This window comes from Delphinus delphis, chromosome 6 (genome assembly GCF_949987515.2).
Source record: "Delphinus delphis chromosome 6, mDelDel1.2, whole genome shotgun sequence".
Taxonomy (NCBI): Eukaryota; Metazoa; Chordata; class Mammalia; order Artiodactyla; family Delphinidae; genus Delphinus; species Delphinus delphis.
Genome location: NC_082688.1, coordinates 53826787 through 53849017, shown reverse-complemented (window position 1 = coordinate 53849017; position 22231 = coordinate 53826787). Strand labels below are relative to the sequence as shown.

Below are 22231 nucleotides of genomic sequence, written 5' to 3'. Positions count from 1 at the left end.
TTTCCCAAAAACCATGACTTATTTTAGTTGTCTAATTTTAATAAATAGAGGTTTCAATTGCTGTGAGTATTATATATGCTAGTATTTATTTTCTAACATTTATTCAAGAATGCTGATGCTTAATCAGAGTATTAGTAATAAAATCTTATGCTGTAAAACTTCTATTATGATTTGGGATCTTTCTCTGTGAAAGCACACTGATGTTAAACTCCTTGTGTATTTTAAAAGTAGTAATTTTAGATTATGACAATTTTTTTCTGTAAATAGCGTTCCTCTGCTCTTACGTTGAACCAGGTTTCTAAGTAAATAATTTATTCTTTAATGTCACATTTTAGGTGTGATTTATTTTCACTATACAAATAAGTGACTATCATAATAATACTGGTTAATTTGGTTCAAATAGGAATTGGAATTACCATCTTTTGTTTTTCTGTACTAAGGAAAAAGGAAGGAAGTTCTCTGTTGTACTTGAAAATTAAATTACAGGTTTTTATTTTCTATACTGGATTAAAACCTGTTACATTCCTCAGTGTAAAAAAACAATATCGTCAGTCAGTGGAGTGGAACCAAACTTTGCAGACTCTGCTTTTTTTTAGAAAGCAAATTATTTCAGGAAGAAAAACACCAATAAAAATCAGATGATACTACCTATGTTTAAGCGAGCCCAGTTACATAGTTCTGTTTGATAAGTAATTGATTAGGTCAGACTATTTAAGCATTTAATCTGGCATGTACAGTGTGTGATGAAAGGAATCCAGCTGTGAATTTGAGTGTATTAAATAATCTTCAGGAAGTTTCACAAAGAACATTTGAATGCCTTGAAACTTGCAATAATGCATGTTTGTTCCAAACACATTTGCTTTGCCTAGGTTTTGCCCATCAGGTTGAAGAAACGGTAATCTTTTTGCATTCAGCAGCTGGGTTTTTGCAATATTCTTTTCCTTCTTCTAGGGGTTAATTAGCCTTCTTTCAAAACGTGGCCTATTTAGCTGTAGATTCGCATGATTCAGCCAGCCAGAGCTGGCTATACAAAGCAGAACCGTTAACAGGCGGGTGTGTCCAACTGCTTAATTAGCCAGAATAAAAAGGTCCTTTGTCAAACAAGCATCTGTTGCTCTTGACATACCTGACAGCCACATTAGGCAAGGATGACTAGACTGAAATCGTGCATGTCTCTCCTGCAAGAATATACAACTCATTTACATATAGGTTGCATCATGGACAAACTGCAGGGGTTTATTTAGCTTATCAAAATGGATTAATGTGACTGCATTTGTGGCTGATAAACAAATATCACTTGAAAGGAGGCTGTGAAGGAACTAAACTAACCAGATTACTCCCAAACATAAACAAAGCACCAGAAACCACTGCTAGATGAATGGGAACACCCCACATGTACACACAAACCTTTATACTGGATCTAAAACAAAACCTACAAATGAAGCATGCTAAGACACTGCCCTCATGTGATGATCCCTGCTTTGAAGAAATTTTGGAAAGCTACCAGAATACTCTAAATGTGTCAGTGGGTTTAAATGATCTGTTTAGGAAAATTTGGCAGGAAGGTTACACTCCTCAACATGCTTTAATATTCAAATTGATCTGCTATTAATCAGGTCTTTGGAATTAATCAGTTAAAATGCCTCTGGAAAAAATACTTACTAGTTGGGTTTTATTATGGCCTCAGTAGAAAGAGAGAGAATACTTGCTAATTTCAATGTCAGAGAGAGAAGAGATGTCTGTCTCACTGTTGTTATTCGAAGTGTAGATCAAATAGGATAGATTGAGAATCCCAAAGATTTGCTGTTCAGGCCAACAATCTCTAGCTTTCCATTTGGAAGCCTTTCATCATGATTTTGCAAAGTAATATACATAGTGGTAACATCATGGACTTTAGAGTCAGGCAAACCTGGATTTGAATTTAGGCTCTTACTCTTACCATCTGTGTGGCTTTTAGCAAGTTGTTTAATCCGTTTGTGCTTCAGTTTCCTCATTCGTTAAGTGGAAATAACAACATTTCCATTATGGTTTTTTTTGAGGATTAAATGAAAAGATATATTTCAAGCACTTAGCATATTGTGTGGCACCTGGAAAAGACTTGTTAAATGAGAGACCTAATTATGGTTATGACTTTTTTTTTGGTTATGACTTTTTAGCCAGTCTCTGGCAGGCATGTGATTGAGATCCTCTCAAGGCCTGAGGCCTAGGCAAAGAGAGCCTTTACTTCAAACCTCAGGAAGACAATGAAATCAGAGGAGAAGGAAGTTGTGTCTATTAAGGAAAGATGGAGACCAAACTGAGAGGCTACGTTCTTATCCCATTTGGCATGACCCTGTAATCCAGGGGCCAAGGAGATTGGATGATGAGCAGTAACTTGGAACTAAACAAGTTGTTCTGTGACAATTGTTGGTTGTTCTGGATTAGGCTTTCTGTGCTGGTTTTAATGTGGTATGTACATAGAGCCAGAGGTTGGATGGAAAATTCTCTGTGACTCTCTAAGTTATATAAGCCATCATTTTCTATCCATCTGCTTTTCCCCACTCTATTCTGTAAAGGTTGCTCCTATTAAATAGTTGGGATCTTTTTCCTCCTTTCTGATTCTAAAAGTTCACCAGTTTGCTTTTCTTTACTCCCTTCACGTCTGTCTATTCAGTATCTCTGATGAAACTCAAGACTTTCGTCTGGTAGTTTAGTGCATGCGCTTTAGTGTTATGTCCAAACCCTCTTTTCCCACTTTCCTATTTCCCATAGTTTGACCTTGGTTAAGCGACTTAACATCTCTGGGCCTCAGTTGACAATCTGTAAAATGAGGAAGATCTTAGTTCCGATCATCTAGTTACACGTTTCTATTAGTAAAGTAGTCAAAGCTTAGGTATTGCTCTTATGCCTCAAATGCCTATAAAGGCCAAGCCAGTGAATATGTATTGTCATCTAAATAATTTGTGTATAAAACACATAATATGGGCTCACCTTTTCTAGATTTTCAGATTTTTCACAAGAATCTGGAAATTTGGTTTTTAACACAAAATCTTCGATTTTTAAAGGTTGACGATTAAGAATTTTAATTTGTAGTTACTCTGTGCCAAAGCCTATCGATCGAGTCTAATATGGTCCATAGGAAGCCAGTTTCCAAATCTATGCCTTTTATCTTCAGATAAGCCCTCTCGGGTGATTTATTGAGGAATTGCTTTAAAAGTACATTTAATTTTTTAGACATTCATTATGTGTATTCTTATGTGTATTTGGTCTAAAACAGTGGATGTCATATTATGGGTCATATACCAGAAAAGGTGTGTAGGCTGGTCTGCAGTACAGACCCCTGGACACACGAGAGAGCCTCGATAAAGTTCTCAGCCAACCCTGGGATAAGCAGGAGGGTGTTTTAGTTTGAGTGACTTAACTGTAAGAATCTCATCCACCCCTTGACTGAACAGCTTAAACAAGAACCCATAATTGGCAACTCTGTGTTCCTCATTTGTGTACTAAACTGACAAAGGCCTGTCTTGGAGTTGGGAAGAGAAGCTAAGAAAAACTCACTGAAGATGATATCTAAAATCTGGTTTGGTCCTCATTCCCTGCAGAAAGGCATCACCTCATTCTCACTAATAGCCCTCTGCTGTAGCACAAATGGCATCAATTGTCTATAAGCATAACATGTAATGAATCGAAGGACACTGGCATTTGCTTTCTTTTGGGGGAGGGTAGTTTTTTCCCTCTACAATGGAATAAAGAAGAAGAGGCACAGATAGGGTTCCTATTGTGTGTATCCCCTCTCCCAATTTCGAGAACTGTTAGTCCTCCAGTAATCTTAATTAGGCAAGAATTTTATATAGTGAATACTGTCATTTTCAAACATTTTCAGGCATATCCGTGGTCTTAATACTAGTACAAAGGGCTGTGTGTGTTTGTGTGTGTGTGTGTGTGTGTGTATCTTTGGAGATCAGTGCTACATTTTTTATTAATTAGCCACCATCTTGAGAGATTTCACATAAAAATCTTCTTTTGGAAAATTGGAAAAACTGGCAGCTATAGTTTAGCCTTCCCATAAATTAACAATTTCCTTGAACTAAACATTAGCTGGCCCAAATAAGTGGGGTGATAGCCACAGTCTCCATCACTTTCCTTGTTTTTTAAGCCCCTAGCTACCTTCAGTCTTTCTGCCTGAGGTTCCTCATCTGTAAATGTAGATTATAATCATACAGACCACATTGGGTTGTTACATGGAGTGATTTATTTATGAATTAACACGTAAAGCATTTAGAAGAGGACATAGCATGTGTTAAATACTCTATCCATGTTAGCTTTACTGCTGTATATTTTGTATGCTCTAAGTTTTATTGTGCTGCTTTAGGGGTTTGACTAACAAAGGAATAAGAATAGTCAATCACGTAAAGTGATACCAATGTCAAGGTCTAGAAAGTAAAGAAAGCATAGATTGAAAAGGCCTAGTCCTTTCTCTAGTCCTGTCACCTTGAGTGAGTCTCTTAACCTCTCTGGGCTTTAGTTTTCTCATTTATGAAATAAGTGTAGATTAGATATCTTCAGAGGTCTGTTTCTAAAATTGAATGAGATGATAGAAAAGGTTTGGGGAAAAAATTGGAAGAGGTCATGCTGTGACAAAAGATGTTGAGAGGGGTTAATTTTCTGCTTGAAAGACCTGAATACTCTTTCAGAATTTTCTTAGGGAAAATTAATGTTCACCATACTGTTCACAGATTTAAACCATGATACAGTAGTTTTCTTAGGCTACCAACTAAATATTGTTTCCCCCCCCCCAGGATCCCTGCTCAGTAGCAAAGAAATTAACATTTATTATATTGACTGCATAAGTAACAAAAGGGAATATCAAGGTCTAAGAAACCATACTTGTTAGAGTGCACACTGTAAAATTTAATCGTGTGTTAGTAGGACAGGCACATGAGAACTGAAAAATGTACCATGTTGAACTGTGAATGAGAGAAGGTAAAATTTCATGTCTTTGTTTACAAATCTCACTTATACAATAGTGATCCTTCTTACCTTTCAAAATATTAAACATTATTGCTGTTTGGCTGTCTTTGGGTAGAGTATAATTAAACTTTAATTTTAGTACCATATCATCTCACAGCCAAGAAAATTAGTGAGCTTGATCCTTTGGCTAAATTTAGGGTATATCAGCTGGTTTTTGGATATACATTAATTTTTAAAAATCAGTGAATAGTAAGTTTGAAAGTTGGAAAGGACCTTAGAAACAATTTATTCTAAATTGTACACCTCCAGTGACGTCCTGTAGTTTATAAAAGTGTCTAGAAAGTACAGTTTATGACGTATTTGCATCCAGTTAGGATTGTGTTCTGAGAATTGTGTCTTGACATAATTTATAATATGACTAGTTTATATTGTGCTTGAGACAATTTATAACAGATGAGGCCTAAGGAAGGTAGATTTCAATGAAGTTCAACCTTTATAGCCTCAAAATAAGAGGTACTAATGGAGATTTTTAAAATGTAGATTAGTAATTTTCTGTATTTATTTTAAAAGTGGGCAACATGACTCTAAACATGCGTGGAATATCATGAGTATGTTGGGTGGAGTAAGAGGTATTCTGGGAGTGGAAAGTTCGTCTCAGTATAGGATATTAAGAACAAATGTAATGCAGCTAGTCATATAAGGAGAGCATTTTAAACTTTCTTTCTATTTTAATAAATTTCAGAGACCATCATGCAGACATCAGAGACCGGGTCGGACACAGGTTCGACAGTGACTTTACAGACATCTGTGGCTAGTCAAGCAGCAGTGCCTACACAGGTGGTACAGCAAGTACCAGTACAACAACAGGTAAGGAACTGCTGTTTCCAGAGAAGATGCTGTGCCTTTCCTTGTGCTGCCTCTCCAACATAGCTGTGTCTAAAAAATGATTCGGATAATACTTTCTGGCACAATGGATGCCCAAATAGGCCTCGTTCGATTCTTAGATTAAGTCAGCAAATGTTTCTTGAGCATTTCCTGGGTGTGCCACGTTCTTTCTGTGCTAGGCTGTAGGGATAAAAAGATAAATACTCAAACTATAACCCTTATTCCAAAAGAGCCTCTTAAGTCCTAAAGAGAGCATTTGTTTCTAACTTGGCCACCCTAACTGGGTTTTCTTCTCCTCTTCTCCCCTCCTTATTCTTTATCACATCTTCCTATTTCTTTCGTATTGAAATGTCGGCAATCATATTTTTATATAATTGGCTCACAGTAGTACTTAATAAAGGAGAGGATGTGTGTACCTTACAGGCAGGGATTTTGCCTTTGTGACATTTTGGAAAGTGCTTGGGCGTTATGGTGACTGATAAATAGTGTTTAATGAAAATTAAATTATCTTAAAGGTCTGAAAATCTGACTCATCCCATTTAAAAAATAGAGAATGAATTCATCATCACATGTTTACTACAGGGCTTATTCATACTTGGGACGCTTAGCTTGTTTTGGAAAGATACTGACAAAATAGTGCAATTTTGTGCCAGTTAATAGTCCTCCTTTGGATTGTGAACACATTGGCCTGTCATTTCTTCTAAGGAGTGGTGAGAAAGTATGTGAGAATAATCATGTCATAAAGCATTATCTTGAGACTTGAGATTTACCTGTAATTTGTCAGTATCAGAGAAAATGTTGCTTTTACAGTTTAGCAAATGTTGCTTTTACAATTATAAATAAGTCATTAGGGAGAGGGAATAACTTTTCCTAAATTATAGACAGAGGGACTCAAGGTTATATTCTTAGGAGATAGAAGTGGGATGGGCAGGGAGAGTGCTAGAATCATGGAGAAGGGTCTTTGACTCTCAGAGTAAATAAAGACATCTGAAAGAATTATTTCTTTTATAATTAAATCTTAGCATACTCTTCTTTCTGTTCTCTACAACACACTGGTATTACTGATCACCAATTTCATTACCAATTTCAAGACTGAACATTATTCAGAAAAGGGTAGTTTATGGCATATCATCCAGAGAGCAAGTAGAGAACTATTGGGACAGTGTTATATATAATTTTAAAAAGATAACTCAACAATCGAACAATATAAGCACATATTGAACAGTTACGCTCACTCTGGTTTGGTTTTTGTCTCATTTGTGGAAGAAGAATGGCCTTGAGAGTGCCTGTCTCTAACAGGAGTGCAGTGGAGATCCTGTTCCTGTCTCCACAAAGTGCCCCCTTGAGACCTTAAAATGTCTGTGTTAAGTGCATCTGGCCCTCTCTCATGGACTCTGTGTCTTTTCTTACTCCCTCCTTCCTTTCCTTTCCCTTTCTTCCTTTTTGCCTTCCTTCCTTCTTTTCTTTTTAAAAAACATTTTCTTTTTATTGAATTTATATGTCATTAGATGTCTACTACAGGTCTTATATAGTGTATATAGTAGTGTAAAGAGTCAAATAGTTCAGCAAGTTTGTTATTTAAAAAAAAAAAGTAGTTCTCATCCTCTCTGTACTCCTTCTCAGAGGCAACTAATTTTGCCTCTGTTTACCTATTATTTTGATATTTACCTCTGTGTCTTCACAAACGGTGTGTATTTTCTTTTTTTAAAAAATTTTTATTGGAGTATAGTTGATTTACAATGTTGTGTTAGTTTCAGGTATACAGCACAGTGAATCAGTTATGCATATATACACTCTTTTTTTTTTTTTTTAGATTCTTTTCCCATATAGGCCATTACAGAGTATTGAGTAGAGTTCCCTGTGCTATACAGCAGGTTCTTATTAGTCATATATTTTATATATAGTAGTATTTTCTTGATTTTTTTAGTTTTAAGCATTTTCTTACCACACTCCTCTTTCTAGCTCTTAATATGTGCATGCATGTGCATGCACGCACGCACACACACACACTTTTTCCATGCCATATACTTCTGATATACTAGGTTGAACTATATGCATTTTTTTCCCTTTGCCATCATTCTGGGATTTCCCTCTTTTATGTTGGCTTTCCTGTTTCTCGGATCAGTGTCTTAAACTCTTTCTTGATTTGCTCAAGCACAACTTGCAGTAACTTCCTAAGAACTGGTAGATTTTGAGCTCTTGTGTGTCTGAGAGGGAATTTATTCTACTACCTTCACAGTTGTTTGGTAGTTGGATGGGTACAGAGTTTGGGGTTGGATATCATTTTCTTCAGAATTTTGAAGGAATTGCTCCATTGTTTTCCAGTTTGCAGAATTGCTATGGAAAAGTCAAACACTGTTCTGATTTGTGATCCTTTGTATGTGATCTATGTGATTATTTTTTCCTCTCATGTTCTAAATCCCAGTTTCTTGAAATTTCATGTTCATCAAGGAAGGCCAGTCACCTCATTGCACAGAGTTGGTAGAGGAGATCTGATTGCTTCTTAAATAGAATCACTTTTTATATTAAATATATATAAAACCAAAAAAACTAAGTTCCTATTAGAAGTGGAAAATCAAGTATCACCAGCCATAGACAGAAAATTACACATACACATACACACACTGTGTTCATGTCCTTATAAAAAATAATCTCATGTACACACGTAACACACTTTGGAAAACTTTGTGGTATGCCACATGGTTTGTTTCCCAACAGGACGTTCAAGGCAGTCGACGACTTGGTCCCCTTTCACCAAGCAAAGAAGTTGAGAATTTTCACTTTCTTTTTGTCAACTAAGTGTTTTATTTCACAGAGTGGATTAGTGTGATATATGCCTGGATAAATGCCTGTTATGTTGTCCTTCCAGGCTTATCTTATTTGGAAGGATTTTTTCTCTTCTGTCATTTTCTTCCTTCCTAGCTTCCTTCCTCCATTCCTCCCTTCCTTCCTTCCTCCCCTCCCTTTTCCTCTCCTCTTCTCCCCCTCCTCCCCTCCCTTCCCCTCTCCTTTCCTCTCCTCTAGAACGGTGACATATTTGAAGATTTCTAACAGTGTCCCTGTGGATATAGATTGTCTATAACTGATAAGATAGGTGCTATAGTAACTTCTTATTGCTCTAACATACCTATAATCTTTGTATTGTTAATATGCTGATGTCATCTTGAGTTTTCAAACTTTGGTAGGATGCCTTTAAAATCTTGCAGCTCTTGTCACTGACCCATGATAGATAGATACTGAAATCATGGCATTGACATCAAAGATAGTTACTTCTATTGATTCAACTTTTCATTGTGTCCTTGCTCTGACCATTTTGATGTAAAAAGAAAGCCTATAGGGCTTCCCTGGTGGTGCAGTGGTTGAGAGTCTGCCTGCCGATGCAGGGGACACGGGTTCGTGCCCCGGTCTGGGAAGATCCCACATGCCTCGGAGCGGCTGGGCCCGTGAGCCATGGCCGCTGAGCCTGCGCGTCCGGAGCCTGTGCTCTGCAATGGGAGAGGCCACAACAGTGAGAGGCCCGCGTACTGTAAAAAAAAAAACAAGCCTATAGCTAAATTTTTAAATTTTGAGACATATAATATTGTATGTATTGGCCTGTTAAGAAACCAGAAAATTTTAAGATCGTAATATATATTTTTATTTCTTCAAAGCCCTAAGGGTTCTGATTTCCCTATTTCACTATGTAATAAGTACCAAAAAAAATATTGTTTCTAAAATTATTTCTGTGGTTTTTCATTTATTCTGTATGATCTCAAGAATCAATTTGTCACCTTTCCTTGAACAATCTGATTCAAGAATGGAGAATTCTGAGCAAAGATTGCAAGATCTTATTATATAATTCTTTATCAAATTTCCTATCTTTTGCAATTTTTCATTATTTCACAAAACACCATAGAGTCTCAGCTTACAAATACAGAAATACTTGCCCAATTCAGTAAAATCTATAAAAACATTCAAGTTCAGCATCTTGATTAGAAACTAAAAAATTATTATTATTTATTCTTATCATATTTGTAAAAAGACTTTTTGCACTGATGGGTCTCTATCGAATATGCCTAGAACTGTGCTGTTCTCCCTTCCCCTCCCCCTTCCTTGAGTGATTTGTTAGAGTTTCTTGTAGATAATTCTTCAAGTTGGTCATTTTATGCCTAAATCTGAGAGGTCTTCTAACCCTGCTTGCCTAGAACTGAATTAAAAACCCAGGATAGGGGAAAAGGAAAATGTATTCCTACTATTCCATTCTCCTCCATAGCCAGCTAGTTTAGATTCTTTTCAAGGTAGAACCTAGTCAAAAGTCAGAACTTTTATTCCTGTTTTAATCTTGGGATCCAGGTATTTCACAAATGCTGCTGACATCGAGGATAATTCCTAAATCATCCTAAATCTTGAATCAGGGCTCTAAGAATATTTTCTCCCATTCAAGCTTCCCAAGTTTTAACTGGTCTCCCAACTATATTTCTTCCTGTCTCTACTGTCTCTGTCTTTCCTTTTCCTTAGAAAGGGACATACATCTTTTCTCTCACAGTGGGCAAGTGTGTTGTCTCTGTATTGCTCCTTCTAAATGTAACATCCCAGGTACAACTGAGCCCTGGGGTTGAGGGGCTTCTATTTGAGGTCAAAGACATACATATTTTTTTTTCAAAGATGCTGTCAACTTTGTTCAGATTCTTTTTTTATCAAAGAATGTGGGTCTTGACCTTTTTCTGCCCAGGGACTATTTGTTTCTTGTGGGTCTTTGGTATGTAACTGTGACACTGAAACTTCTTTTTATGTGATAAAAGCTCACTTCAAGATTACATTCAGATAAGGACATATATATTCTTACAAATACATATTTTTAAAAATACGTGTAGAAATAAATCACCTATTTAGGCACCGACTCTTTGTTTGTAATTTGAGTTATCAAAATGAATGTAATAGCTATGTGGCTATATTGTTTCTTTCTGGTTAGTATCAATATATCACATATTTAGCATTTCTACATAAATTATGGTACATCCTGGAGAGTAAGTGTATTATCCCTGTGGTCAAAAAGATAAATGACATTTTGTGTGAGAAACAGATCCAACCGGAACTGTCAATTAGGTTTTAGGCGAAGGGCAATCTTCAAGAAGGGTAAGTTTTAAATGAATCTTCTCCAATAGATCTATTTATTATGGATATCTTTAAAATGATGCCTCAACCTTTAGGAGATGGATTTTAGGAATTGAAATTAGATATGAATGCTCCTGACTTCCCCACATTAGGCCATAGCTTAAACAGTAGGTTATTTTTGTCCTCACTTCTGTTTGCCATATTCCTGTGTGTAGTAAATAATCATCACAACCAGAAGGAAGCTGTGATAATTAGCAATATACCCATGAGAAAGTTCTTCTGGTGGAAGCAATAAATAGTGATTAAGGGGAAGAAATGATTGCCTATGGAATGTTAAATCCATAACAGAATGTTCTATTGGATCAAAACTTGATCAGTAGTATTTTAAATGGGACCCTGTGCTAGCTTGGAGAGCTAAGCCTGAGGTAGTGCACTCCATCGCTCTTGCCTTTATCTTTCCTCTGCTCAGGGTCCAGAGGTTTGCTTCTTGTGCATCCTAGCTTCGATGGACATGAATGGAATTCTTTTCATTTCAGACCATTATCTGATATAATCAACAGAAACAGAGACATTTTTCTCTGGTTTGCTCTTATTCGGGACGAGATTCTCACTGGCTTAGTTCCCTAAGGGAACGGTGTTTTCATAATTAAGACTGTGGCAGACATCCTAAAAGATGGGGTTATATTTTTAAATGAATTCCAGTTGAATGTCTTTTGTGAAAATAATTTTTTTAAAAGACAATAATTTTAGTTCTTGAAGAACATATTTATTTTTGGAATCAGAACTGCTAATTTTTAGTATCCAATATAAAAAAGTAAGGTGTTTTGAAGGAACATGCTGATTTACAATCGAAATAAATTTTACTGTGCCAATCCAATATGAAGGCTCTTTAGTTGACCATCTGTATATTTTTAAAAATAAGAACTACTGTTTAAATAGTTGGGTAGTAATAGTCTTTGATTCTCTTTTAAGTGATTTTTAAAATATTTTCTCAACTAGAGTTAAAAAATTATGATCAGTTCTGGATACTATATTTTAAGAGGAATATGCCAGGCACTGTGTTAAATACTGCGGTTTCAAAGGTAATTCTGTTTGGTACCCGACTGTAGAAAACCAACTTTTGATGGAGATAGACTTGTTATAGAATTAGATACAAAGTTCCTTAGGTGTAAAGATGGAAATTGTTCTTGGAATGAGGGTCAGTGATGTCTTCACCAAGAATGTGACCTTTGAGCTGTGTGCTGAAGGAAAAGTTGGAGTTCACAAGGAAAGCAAACTGGAAAAGGGCATTTCTTGTAGAGAGAAGCATGGAAGAGCTCAAGTGAAATCAAGGAATTGTACAAGGAGGTGAGGGGCTAGGAATTGAGGGCTGTGGAACAATGCTGCATAAAAACCTTGTGGGAGGTTGAGTCTGATGACCTATTTATGGTGTCTTTACATGTATCCCCTCCCTAGTATTTTCCCTCTTCAGTTGACATATTTCTTTACGTATTCCCTCACTGCTGATTTTCTTGAAAGAGACATCTGCAGTTATCTAAGCACTTCTTAATCCTATGAAATTGGGGTGCCACCATACAACTATGGATACTGTGCATTTTGGACAGAGCCAAATCCAGTAATTTTCTCTAGGGTGTTTCTGGATTTTCCTTTGACATTTGATACTGTTGACTATCACATATTTCTTTTTTTGCATGGATTTTGGTTTTCCCCTTTTATTTCTTTGAGGGCTATTTCATCAAGTAAATCAGGTTTCGTAGAGCTTAAGAGAGTGAGATTCATACTTAGAAGGGATGGATTTAAATCCTGGCCTTAGCTCTTTCTAGTTATATGACTTTGGACAAATAAAATTAAGTTTCTGGAGACTCAATATCCTAATGTATAAATTAAGAATAATAATGTCTAGCTTATACTTAAAGTATTAAATAACATTTATTAAATAATTTAGAATAGTACCTGAAGTATAATAAACCTTTAATAAATTTTCTATTTTTACTATTATTATTTTCATTGTTGTTATCATTATCAGTAGTACTGGTAATGTTATCTGACTCGTTTAATGGAAAATTGGAGTGGGGGGATTTGACCTCCTTTTCTATAAGAGTTGGTCTTTGGCTCTCTCTCTTTGCCCTCACTGTCAAGTAACTTATCCTCTGCAGCTATTTTAGTCTTAAAACCAGCTGCTTCCATTTTCTTTACTAAGCAAGAACCTCTGGTCCTTCCTTGTACTGCTCTGGATTGTGAATTATGGAATCTCAGGCTCTAGGTCAGAATGGACACCAGCTTGGTCTGAGGCAGGATCAGTAATGGTGTCCTTCACCCTGGATGGCCTGTCACCCAATGCAGTCACCATAGTGATTAGAGAAATGCCAGGTTTTTCAATAGAATTCAGGAACACCTCCAGTATTTTATTCAGTTCATACAATATAATAATTTTGAACCAAGTTTGTTGCTGTGGTATGATATAAGACTTTAAAAGATTAAGGTGAGAACAATATATTAATATTCTAGCTAGCTTGACTAGAATTTGGTTTTCTAGTTAGAAGAGGCTTACACCATTCATTTAATGCAACTATTCCAAAGGACCTCCCAAAGTTGAATTGCAGAAAATTTTCTTTTTCAACAAATCACTTAGTTATAGACTTATTTTAGTCGATTCCATAATTTTGTTCTTAGAGATATATAATGTTTCCTACGAATATCGAATTTGCTTATCAAATTATCAATTTCAATATCAGTACTTTTTGTTTGTTTGGAAAGTTCAATTTGTCCTATAAAATTTTTCATACGAGTAGAAAGTAGAAAACTTTACAATAACTGGCACTTCTGTTTACATATAATTTGAACAAATTGAAACACAATTTAAACAGAGCACGTGCCCTCTTTGCAAAGTAAATCAGAGGAATTCTTTACGTGTGCTAAAAATACATTGTCAGTATAATAGATCTCAATATATAGCTGAGCCTCTTCGACATCAGTATCTGAAAGAAAAGAAACGTTAAGGTCCAAATAAAAATTGTTATTTGTAGTCTCAGCTGGTCAAGGAGGTCTTTCTAGAGGAAGTGATGTTTAAGCTAAGATTTAAAGAATAGAGATGACCAGTGAGGGAATAAAAACAAGTGTTTTCTGAGGGAAGTGTGTTTGTGAAGAGCTGACGTGAACGTGGTAGGTTTGTGGAACTGAATCAGGGTTGAAATGGGTGGAGGAGAGAGTGGGAGAGCTGAGCAGTGAGAGGTGAGGTGGAGCACTAGGTATCTACTGGTTGAGTAGTATAAGCTATTTAGGTTTTCAATAATAACTCCCATTTTGAAGTCATCCACCATTCTGCTTTGTCAGAAACCCATTTGCAACAATGTATCATAATGATAGTGTGCCATCTATTGAGCACCTATTGTGTGCTGTTCCCTGTGCTTGATGCTTGGCTCATTATTTCTAAAGCTTGTAACAACTCCGCAAGGTAGGTGGTATTATTACAGGTGAGGAAACTGAGGCTCAAAGAATTTAAAATAATTTGCTTTGGATTACAGTTATTTGCCCTTGACAGCCTGTGCTTACATTTGAGAAGTATACTCTGAGATAGTAATTACAAAATGTATGTGTGTGGGATTGATGTTATATTTCTTTCGAGAGTGGGATATATTTGTATTGTCATTTAACAAATAATTATTTTTGAAAGTCTTCTTTCATGGGAACTGTAAATGCTGAGCAAGTAGGTACTCAGTTTGTATTGAAGGAATATACTAAATAGTACAATAGCTTGAGCTCTTCAGACTGAATCCTTGTGTGTGGAGGGGAAAGGACTTGGGTCTTGTCTACATCTCCTGCCCCTAACAGCAGCTCCTGAGATGCCTTTGTGGAACCTCTAGGGATATATGGTACACAAGTTGAGCATCATCTCCTCTCCTGGACTCTTTTATAGCCAGATGAATTGTCCATTAAAGTTCTTCAAGCTCGATGCCTGTATTAAACCAGCATACCATAAGGTTAATTCCATGGAGCACTTAACATACCTTTTCTATCCACGAAAAATGATCGTTCTCCCCTTTCTTTTATCCAGAGCTGATTTTAGAAATAGACACACATTGAATGGCTCTTTATTTTCTTTAAAAACTTGTATTGATATCAGTCAAAGCCATTTCTGCTGAGACACTGATGTTTCATTTTTCTTACAGCCCTTACAAACTGATAGACTTCCTACTGAGGAAATCGCAGCCACCCTCTTTGTCCTGGCTGCCTAGTAGCTCAGTGCTAAATCCTAAACCTGACGTTTAACTAATATACCATCCTTCAGCCATGATATTTTTAGCTGAGAGTCAAACCCAAGATATCTGACTTCAGAACCTGAGCTCCTAAGCCCCACACTACAGAAGTAAAGCAGTCAGATGAGTTATAACAAGATAAATGGTATAAGCCCACTGACATAGCAGTACTAAACATGGGCAGTCTCATGGTGAAGAACATGATACACTTTATGTCAAGAAGGATTTTTAATACTATGAATCAATCACAGAACATTTTTGAAGATCCCACAAGCAAAGCTAGTGAAACAGGTGCATCCGGAGTATAAAGGGCTGCTTGAGCAAGATAACTAGCAAATAAAAAAATTATAAACCTTGGGAATTCCCTGGTGGTGCAGTGGTTAAGAATCCACCTGCTAATGCAGGGGACACAGGTTCGATCCCTGGTCCAGGAAGACCCCACACGCCGCCGAGCAACTAAGCCCGTGCGCCACAACTACTGAGCCTGTGCTCTAGAGCCCGGGAGCCACAACTACTGAGCCCATGTGCTGCAACTACTGCAATATGCCTACTGCAATACTACATGCAACTACTGCATGCCTAGAGCCCATGCTCCACAACAAGAGAAGCCACTGCAATAAGAAGCCTGCGCACCGCAACAAAGAGTAGCCCCTGCTTGCCGCAACTAGAGAAAGCCTGCGTGCAGCAAAGAAGACCCAACACAGCCAAAACCAAATAAATAAATAAATAAATTTATTTAAAAAAATTATAAACCTTGAACTTCTTAAAGCCCTCCCTAAACTCAGACCCTAAGTATGAACATCAGTAAATATAGTACCTTAAAAAAAAAAAAGAGGGGAAACATGATAAAATCAATGTAGTAAAATGTTGTTATTTAGATAATCTGGAGAAAGGATAACTTGGGAATATTTTGTATGACTCCTGCAACTTTTCTAGCAGTGTGGAGTTATACAAAAAAATTTTGGGGCTTCCCTGGTGGCGCCGTGGTTGAGAGTCCGCCTGCAGGTGCAGGGGACACGGGTTCGTGCCCCGGTCTGGGAAGATCCCACATGCCGCGGAGCGGCTGGGCCCGTGAGCCATGGCCACTGAGCCGGAGCGTCCAGAGCCTGTGCTCTGCAATGGGAGAGGCCACAACAGTGAGAGGCCCGCGTACCGGAAAAAAAAAAAAAAAAAAATTTTTTTTTTGAAATGAATAACTTTACCAATCTGGGGTAAGTTTGGTAAGTGATAATTTGAGCTACTAATCATAATATTGTGTTCAATAGACATGGGCACTTACTATTTTATCTTTAAATAAAAAAACCTGAAAGTTTTCCTTACACATATGCTAAGCAACAAGAGTTCTTCTAAAAAGTATCCCAAATTTAAACTACTCTTGTCTCATCTCGGTGGATCAGTGTTTTAAAAGAGGAAAATCAGTTCTGAGTTTTTTGCCCAGTTCTCTCTATATTCCCCATCAACTCCCCAGTCTTGATGATTACCACCAAGAAAATAAATAAATAAATAAGCAAGCCTGAATAACACATAAAACGATCAATGAGAAACAAAATTGGTGATACTTTTTTTTGTTTTTTTTTTTTGTGGTACGCGGGCCTCTCACTGTTGTGGCCTCTCCCGTTGTGGAGCACAGGCTCCGGTTGCGCAGGCTCAGCGGCCATGGCTCACGGGCCCAGCCGCTCCGCGGCATGTGGGATCTTCCCGAACTGGGGCACAAACCCGTGTCCCCTGCATCAGCAGGCGGACTCTCAACCACTGCGCCACCAGGGAAGCCCGGTGATACTTTTAAGACTCTTTTAAAAACAGATGTGTATAATGAATTGGTGGTACAATTGAGCGTTGCTTTAAAAATCTGGTTGCTAGAAAATGCAAACAAAATTATTCTCAAGAAAGAAGACAAAAGTATTAGGAAGTAGTAATTAGGTACTAAACCCCAAAAAAAGATAATTAGCCAGTTTGCAGCTTTGATTTTTGTTTTATTTAGTAGCAGTATAGATATGGATAGTATGAAGGCCCAGACAGCCATTCCCATTCCAGCCTGTGAGGAAAACCAGATTCATCAAATCAATTGATTAGCAGCCTTTAAAAAAGTTAAACTCACCCAAATATATATTACAATTGATATATTAATTATTGAATAGGGGAAGAGGTAGAATATAGATTTTTTATTAAATAAAAAGGTATAATTTTTCATCTTCTTATAATTGTAATATTTAAAGATTATCTTTTATTTCTGTAAGGTATGATTTTATTTTTTTGCGGTACGCGGGCCTCTCACCACTGTGGCTTCTCCCGCTGCGGAGCACAGGCTCCGGACGCGCAGGCTCAGCGGCCATGGCTCACGGGCCCAGCCCCTCCGCGGCATGTGGGATTCTCCCGGACCGGGGCAGGAACCCGTGTCCCCTGCATCTGCAGGCGGACTCTCAACCACTGCGCCACCAGGGAAGCCCTGTAAGGTATAATTTTAATGGGTGATTAAAAGGTGGCCTCAAAACTGAAAATAATAATATGCAGAGCTTTTTATTTTTGGTTTACAAGTTGGTCAAGCTGTTTCTCACAAATCTATACAGCTAACCAAAGCCATGATTTTGTTTTTATCTGCCTACCTTTACTAGTTGGTGTTTCTGGGTTATTAAGTACTGATAACTTTGGATTCTATTAAATTTGTGCTTCCTTATTATTAGCAATCTCAGCTTTTTAAAAATAGTAGGATTAAAGAAGAGAAACCAAATAAGAAAAATTATACATTAGAAAAGAGAGCACTTGAAATGTAAGAAGAAAGGTGATTCTTAAATAAAAGTGCTTATTAGTAAAACAGGGATTAGAGAGGGAGGCACTGTCCCATTTGTAAATCTCAGAGTAACTTTGTAACTCATCACTAGCGGAAGTAAACTATAATACAGACTAACTTGAGGTTTTGTGGGGTTTTTGTAAATGGAACTATAAATGGAATAACTGAGCAAAATTATTTCTGAAGTTTGGAAGAGTGATAGTAAGCAAATTAATTTTACTTTGAATAAACCTAAACTTTAGTTCCCTGTGGTAACTTTTTTCTGAGATTCTTATGAGACTGAGCAGACCATTGATTATAGTCCTGTTTATGACCCTTGGTAACATAATTATTCTATGCAAAGCCTTTTTTACCAATAACTTTTCTTTTTTGTTATTGTGCTGATTTTCAAGGCTTTGGTTTGACATTGAGGTTCACTAAGGTGTTTGTTGCCTGTGGTTCATTGATCTGGTAGATAGTTATACAGTTAAAACTCATGATTGCTCTTAATTTTTTCCAGGGATTTCATAAATTGATTTCAGAGAAATTGTTTCTTTAGCTTATTTTAATTAGATACTAAAAATAACAAAGCAAAAGAGCATCAGGGAACTCTGTCTAGGAAAAAAAATATGACCTAGAGAAGCTAGTGTAATAAGCAAAACCCATACTCTTTTGTCAGTATAAAAATAGATTCCTGACCCTGTTAACTGATCTCAGTAGACAATTTATTTCACAGGTGGAAAATGTTTTTGATGTTTGGGCATAAATTATATTCATATCTATGTTTTGGTTCGTAATACTTTAGCATTGAAGGAATGCAGTTTTTGTTCTTTTGCTTCCTATGAAGCAGTAATATTGCCCAAAATATTAGCGTTATGGACTAAAGGAACAGTGACTTGAATTTGATCTCAGGAGGTGTGAGTGAGTCGGAGTTCTAGGTCTGCCAAAATAAGCTACGTGGTATTGAGCTCATTTTAACCTCCCTGTCCTTTAGTCTCCATAACTGTATTACAGGAGCTCACTGGGCATTGATTGAACATCTGTTATGTGCTACTGACATATGAAGAACTTTAAGGTTAGGTCAAAGAGACGGACAGGTGAACAGAAAATGACACAGAGAATGGTGATGCCTGAAGTATAATATAGAGAGCTATGCTATAGGAGCAAAAAACACATAATATAATTCAGAGGTGAGTCAGTTGATGGAAGTGGGCAATTGTGGGAAACTTCCTGAAGAAAAACTACCTTGGGCTTCCCTGGTGGCGCAGTGGTTGAGAGTCCGCCTGTGGATGCAGGGGACACGGGTTTGTGCCCCTGTCCGGGAGGATCCCACATGCCGCGGAGCGGCTGGGCCCGTGAGCCATGGCCGCTGAGCCTGCGCATCCAGAGCCTGTGCTCCGCAATGGGAGAGGCCACAACAGTGAGAGGCCCACGTACTGTAAAAAAAAAAAAAAAAAGAAAAGAAAAACTACCTTGAAGAAGTACCACCCAGCCTTAGTTTCCTTATCTTTGAAATAGATAATTCACCCAGAATTGTTGTTAGGACCAAATGAGAAAATCTTTGTAATGGGCTTTGTGAACTACAAAGCATTTTGCAGATACGAGGGCAAATTACTGATACATATACCAGACATTGCTAGGAACTGGAGGTAGGAAAATGATTGTAAAGAGCAGTGTTTCTCAAAGTGTGATATATGGATGTTTTCTTAGGAATCCACTCTATGTGTGTATGTGTTTATTTAGATAATCTTTATAATGAAGCTATGAACATATTTTAGATTATCTTAATTAATGCATTAGAACTGAGACTGCCATTCAACTTCAGTGTGTGTTTAAAATAGCTTTGGTTCCAGGAGGTGGAACTACTATAATTTTGGAGGCTAATGAGGAGGAATAGAGCCAGCCTTAATATGAACTTGATCAAGGCTAAATGATACCACAGATAGATTGGATGCAAGAGAAGCTCCGTATAATAGTTGCCCCCACAGCTATCATTGTTTGCACCTTGGTTTATGTTTGCATGTTTTAATAATATTTTATTGAACCCTGAAGGTCAGTAGTCATCATCCTGGGGGAAGCATGATTGATTCCCCAAACCACTGTGAAATTAAGTCTTTCTGTTATGCACCCTCCTAGACCTGTGTACCTTTCCCTCACAGACCATTTCATTGCTGTGGTTTTAGCTGATTTATGTGATCAGTGTCTTTCCTCAAAACTATATCATAAGTTGATGATCCAGACAGCATGACTTCTTTTTTTTTTGTTGGGGGTAGGAGTTTATTAATTAATTAATTTATTTTTGCTGTGCTGGGTCTTCGTTTCTGTGCGAGGGCTTTTCTAGTTGTGGCAGGCGGGGACCACTCTTCATCGCAGTGCACAGGCCTCTCACTATCACGGCCTCTCATTATCGTGGCCTCTCTTGTTGCGGAGCACAGGCTCCAGACGCGCAGGCTCAGTTGTTGTGGCTCACGGGCCTAGTTGCTCCGTGGCATGTGGGATCCTCCCAGACCAGAGCTCGAACCCGTGTCCCCTGCATTAGCAGACAGATTCTCAACTACTGCGCCACCAGGGAAGCCCACCATGTCTTCTTTTGTTCACATTATAGTACAACCTAACAGGTGTACATAATAGATGCTCAATGAATGTTGAATTAATGAGTGAACTAGGTAATACTGAAGTGCCTTCTAAATTAATAGTGATTGAAAATAGTTAATAACAGGTTTAGTGTTAAACATGCACATGCACATACTCCATATTTTTAAACCCTATAATTTTTGAACAGTACAAATGATCACTCTCAGATGTCTCCAACGCAGAACTTCTACAGCCTATATTTGTGCAAGATTTATTAGAGTAAGAAAAAGATATGTTAGAATATCTATTTATATTTTTTATTAAAAATGGGAAATATAGCAAAGATATAATTACTTATATATCACATGTATAAATGAGGCATACTGAAGGAAGAGGGGTTAATGGTAGCCCCCTCACTTTTGAAAAATGTTTTATTTATTTTTATTTAAATTTCCTTGAAGTATAGTTCATGTGCAATATTATGCTATTTTCAGGTGTACAACATAGTGACTTGACATTTAAGTACATTACAAAATGATCACCATAATAAATCTAGTAGCCATCTGTCACCATACAAAGTTATTATCATATTATACACTATACTCGCTAAGCTGTATGTTACATCCCCAATGCCTTATTTATTTTGTAACTGGAAGTTTGCCCCTCTTAATCTCCTTCACCTATTTCACCCATCTACCCACCCCCCTTTTGCAACCACCATTTTTTCTCTGTATCTATGAGTCTGTTTCTGTTTTGTTTGTTTGCTTTGTGTTTTATATTGATTTTATTCATTCATTCATTCATTCATTTATATATTAAGGCCGTGCAGTGCACATGTGAGATCTTAGTTCCCTGATCAGGGACCAGGGATCGAACCCATGCCCCATGTAGTGGAAGCACAGAGTTCCACTTAGCATAATACCCTATAGATAGATCCATGTTGTTGCAAATGTCAAGATTTCATTCGTTTTATGGCTAATATACCATTTTATAAATATAGATAGATAGATATACACATATATACATATATACACATCACATCTTCTTTATCCACTCATTTATCAATGGACACTTAGGTTGCTTCCATATCTTGGCTACTGTAAATAATGCTGCAGTTAGCATAGGAGTTTTTGTTTTCTTCATATAAATGCCCAGAAGTAGAATTGCTAGATCATATGGTAGTTCTATCTTTGATTTTTTGAGGAACCTCCATACTATTTCCCATTGTGGCTGCACCTGTTTACATTCCCACCAACAGTGCACCACCATTCCTTTTCTCTACAGCCTCACCAACGTTTGTTATTTGTTGTCTTTTTGATGATAGCCATTCTAACAGGCGTGAGGTGATATCTCATTGTGGTTTTGATTTGAATTTCCCTGGAGATTAGTGATGTTGAGCCTCCTTTCATGTTATTGGCCATCTGTATGCTTTCTTTAGAAAAATGTCTATTCAGATCCTCTGCTAATTTTTTTTATTGGATTTTTTTTATATTGAGCTACAGCTCAATACATGAGTTCTTTTTATATTTTGGATATTAACTTTTTATGGGATATATCATTTGAAAATATCTTCTCCCATTTAGTAGGTTGCCTTTTCATTTTGTTGATGGTTTCCTTCACCGTGCAAAACCTTTTTTGTTTGATATAGTCCCATTTGTTTAATTTTGCTTTTGTTGCTCTTGCCTGAAGAGGCAGATCCAAAAAA

At 37.1% G+C, this 22231-nt stretch overlaps 1 protein-coding gene across 2 annotated transcripts in view; it reads left to right on the top strand.

Annotated features, from left to right (window-relative positions):
* Positions 1-22231, top strand: part of RFX3 (regulatory factor X3) — a 291963-nt gene that overhangs the window by 128651 nt on the left and 141081 nt on the right. For both annotated transcript variants that reach the window (XM_060014684.1, XM_060014683.1), the window contains exon 2: positions 5693-5817. In XM_060014684.1, coding sequence (XP_059870667.1) covers positions 5693-5817 — 125 coding nt within the window. The remainder of the gene's footprint in view (positions 1-5692; positions 5818-22231) is intronic.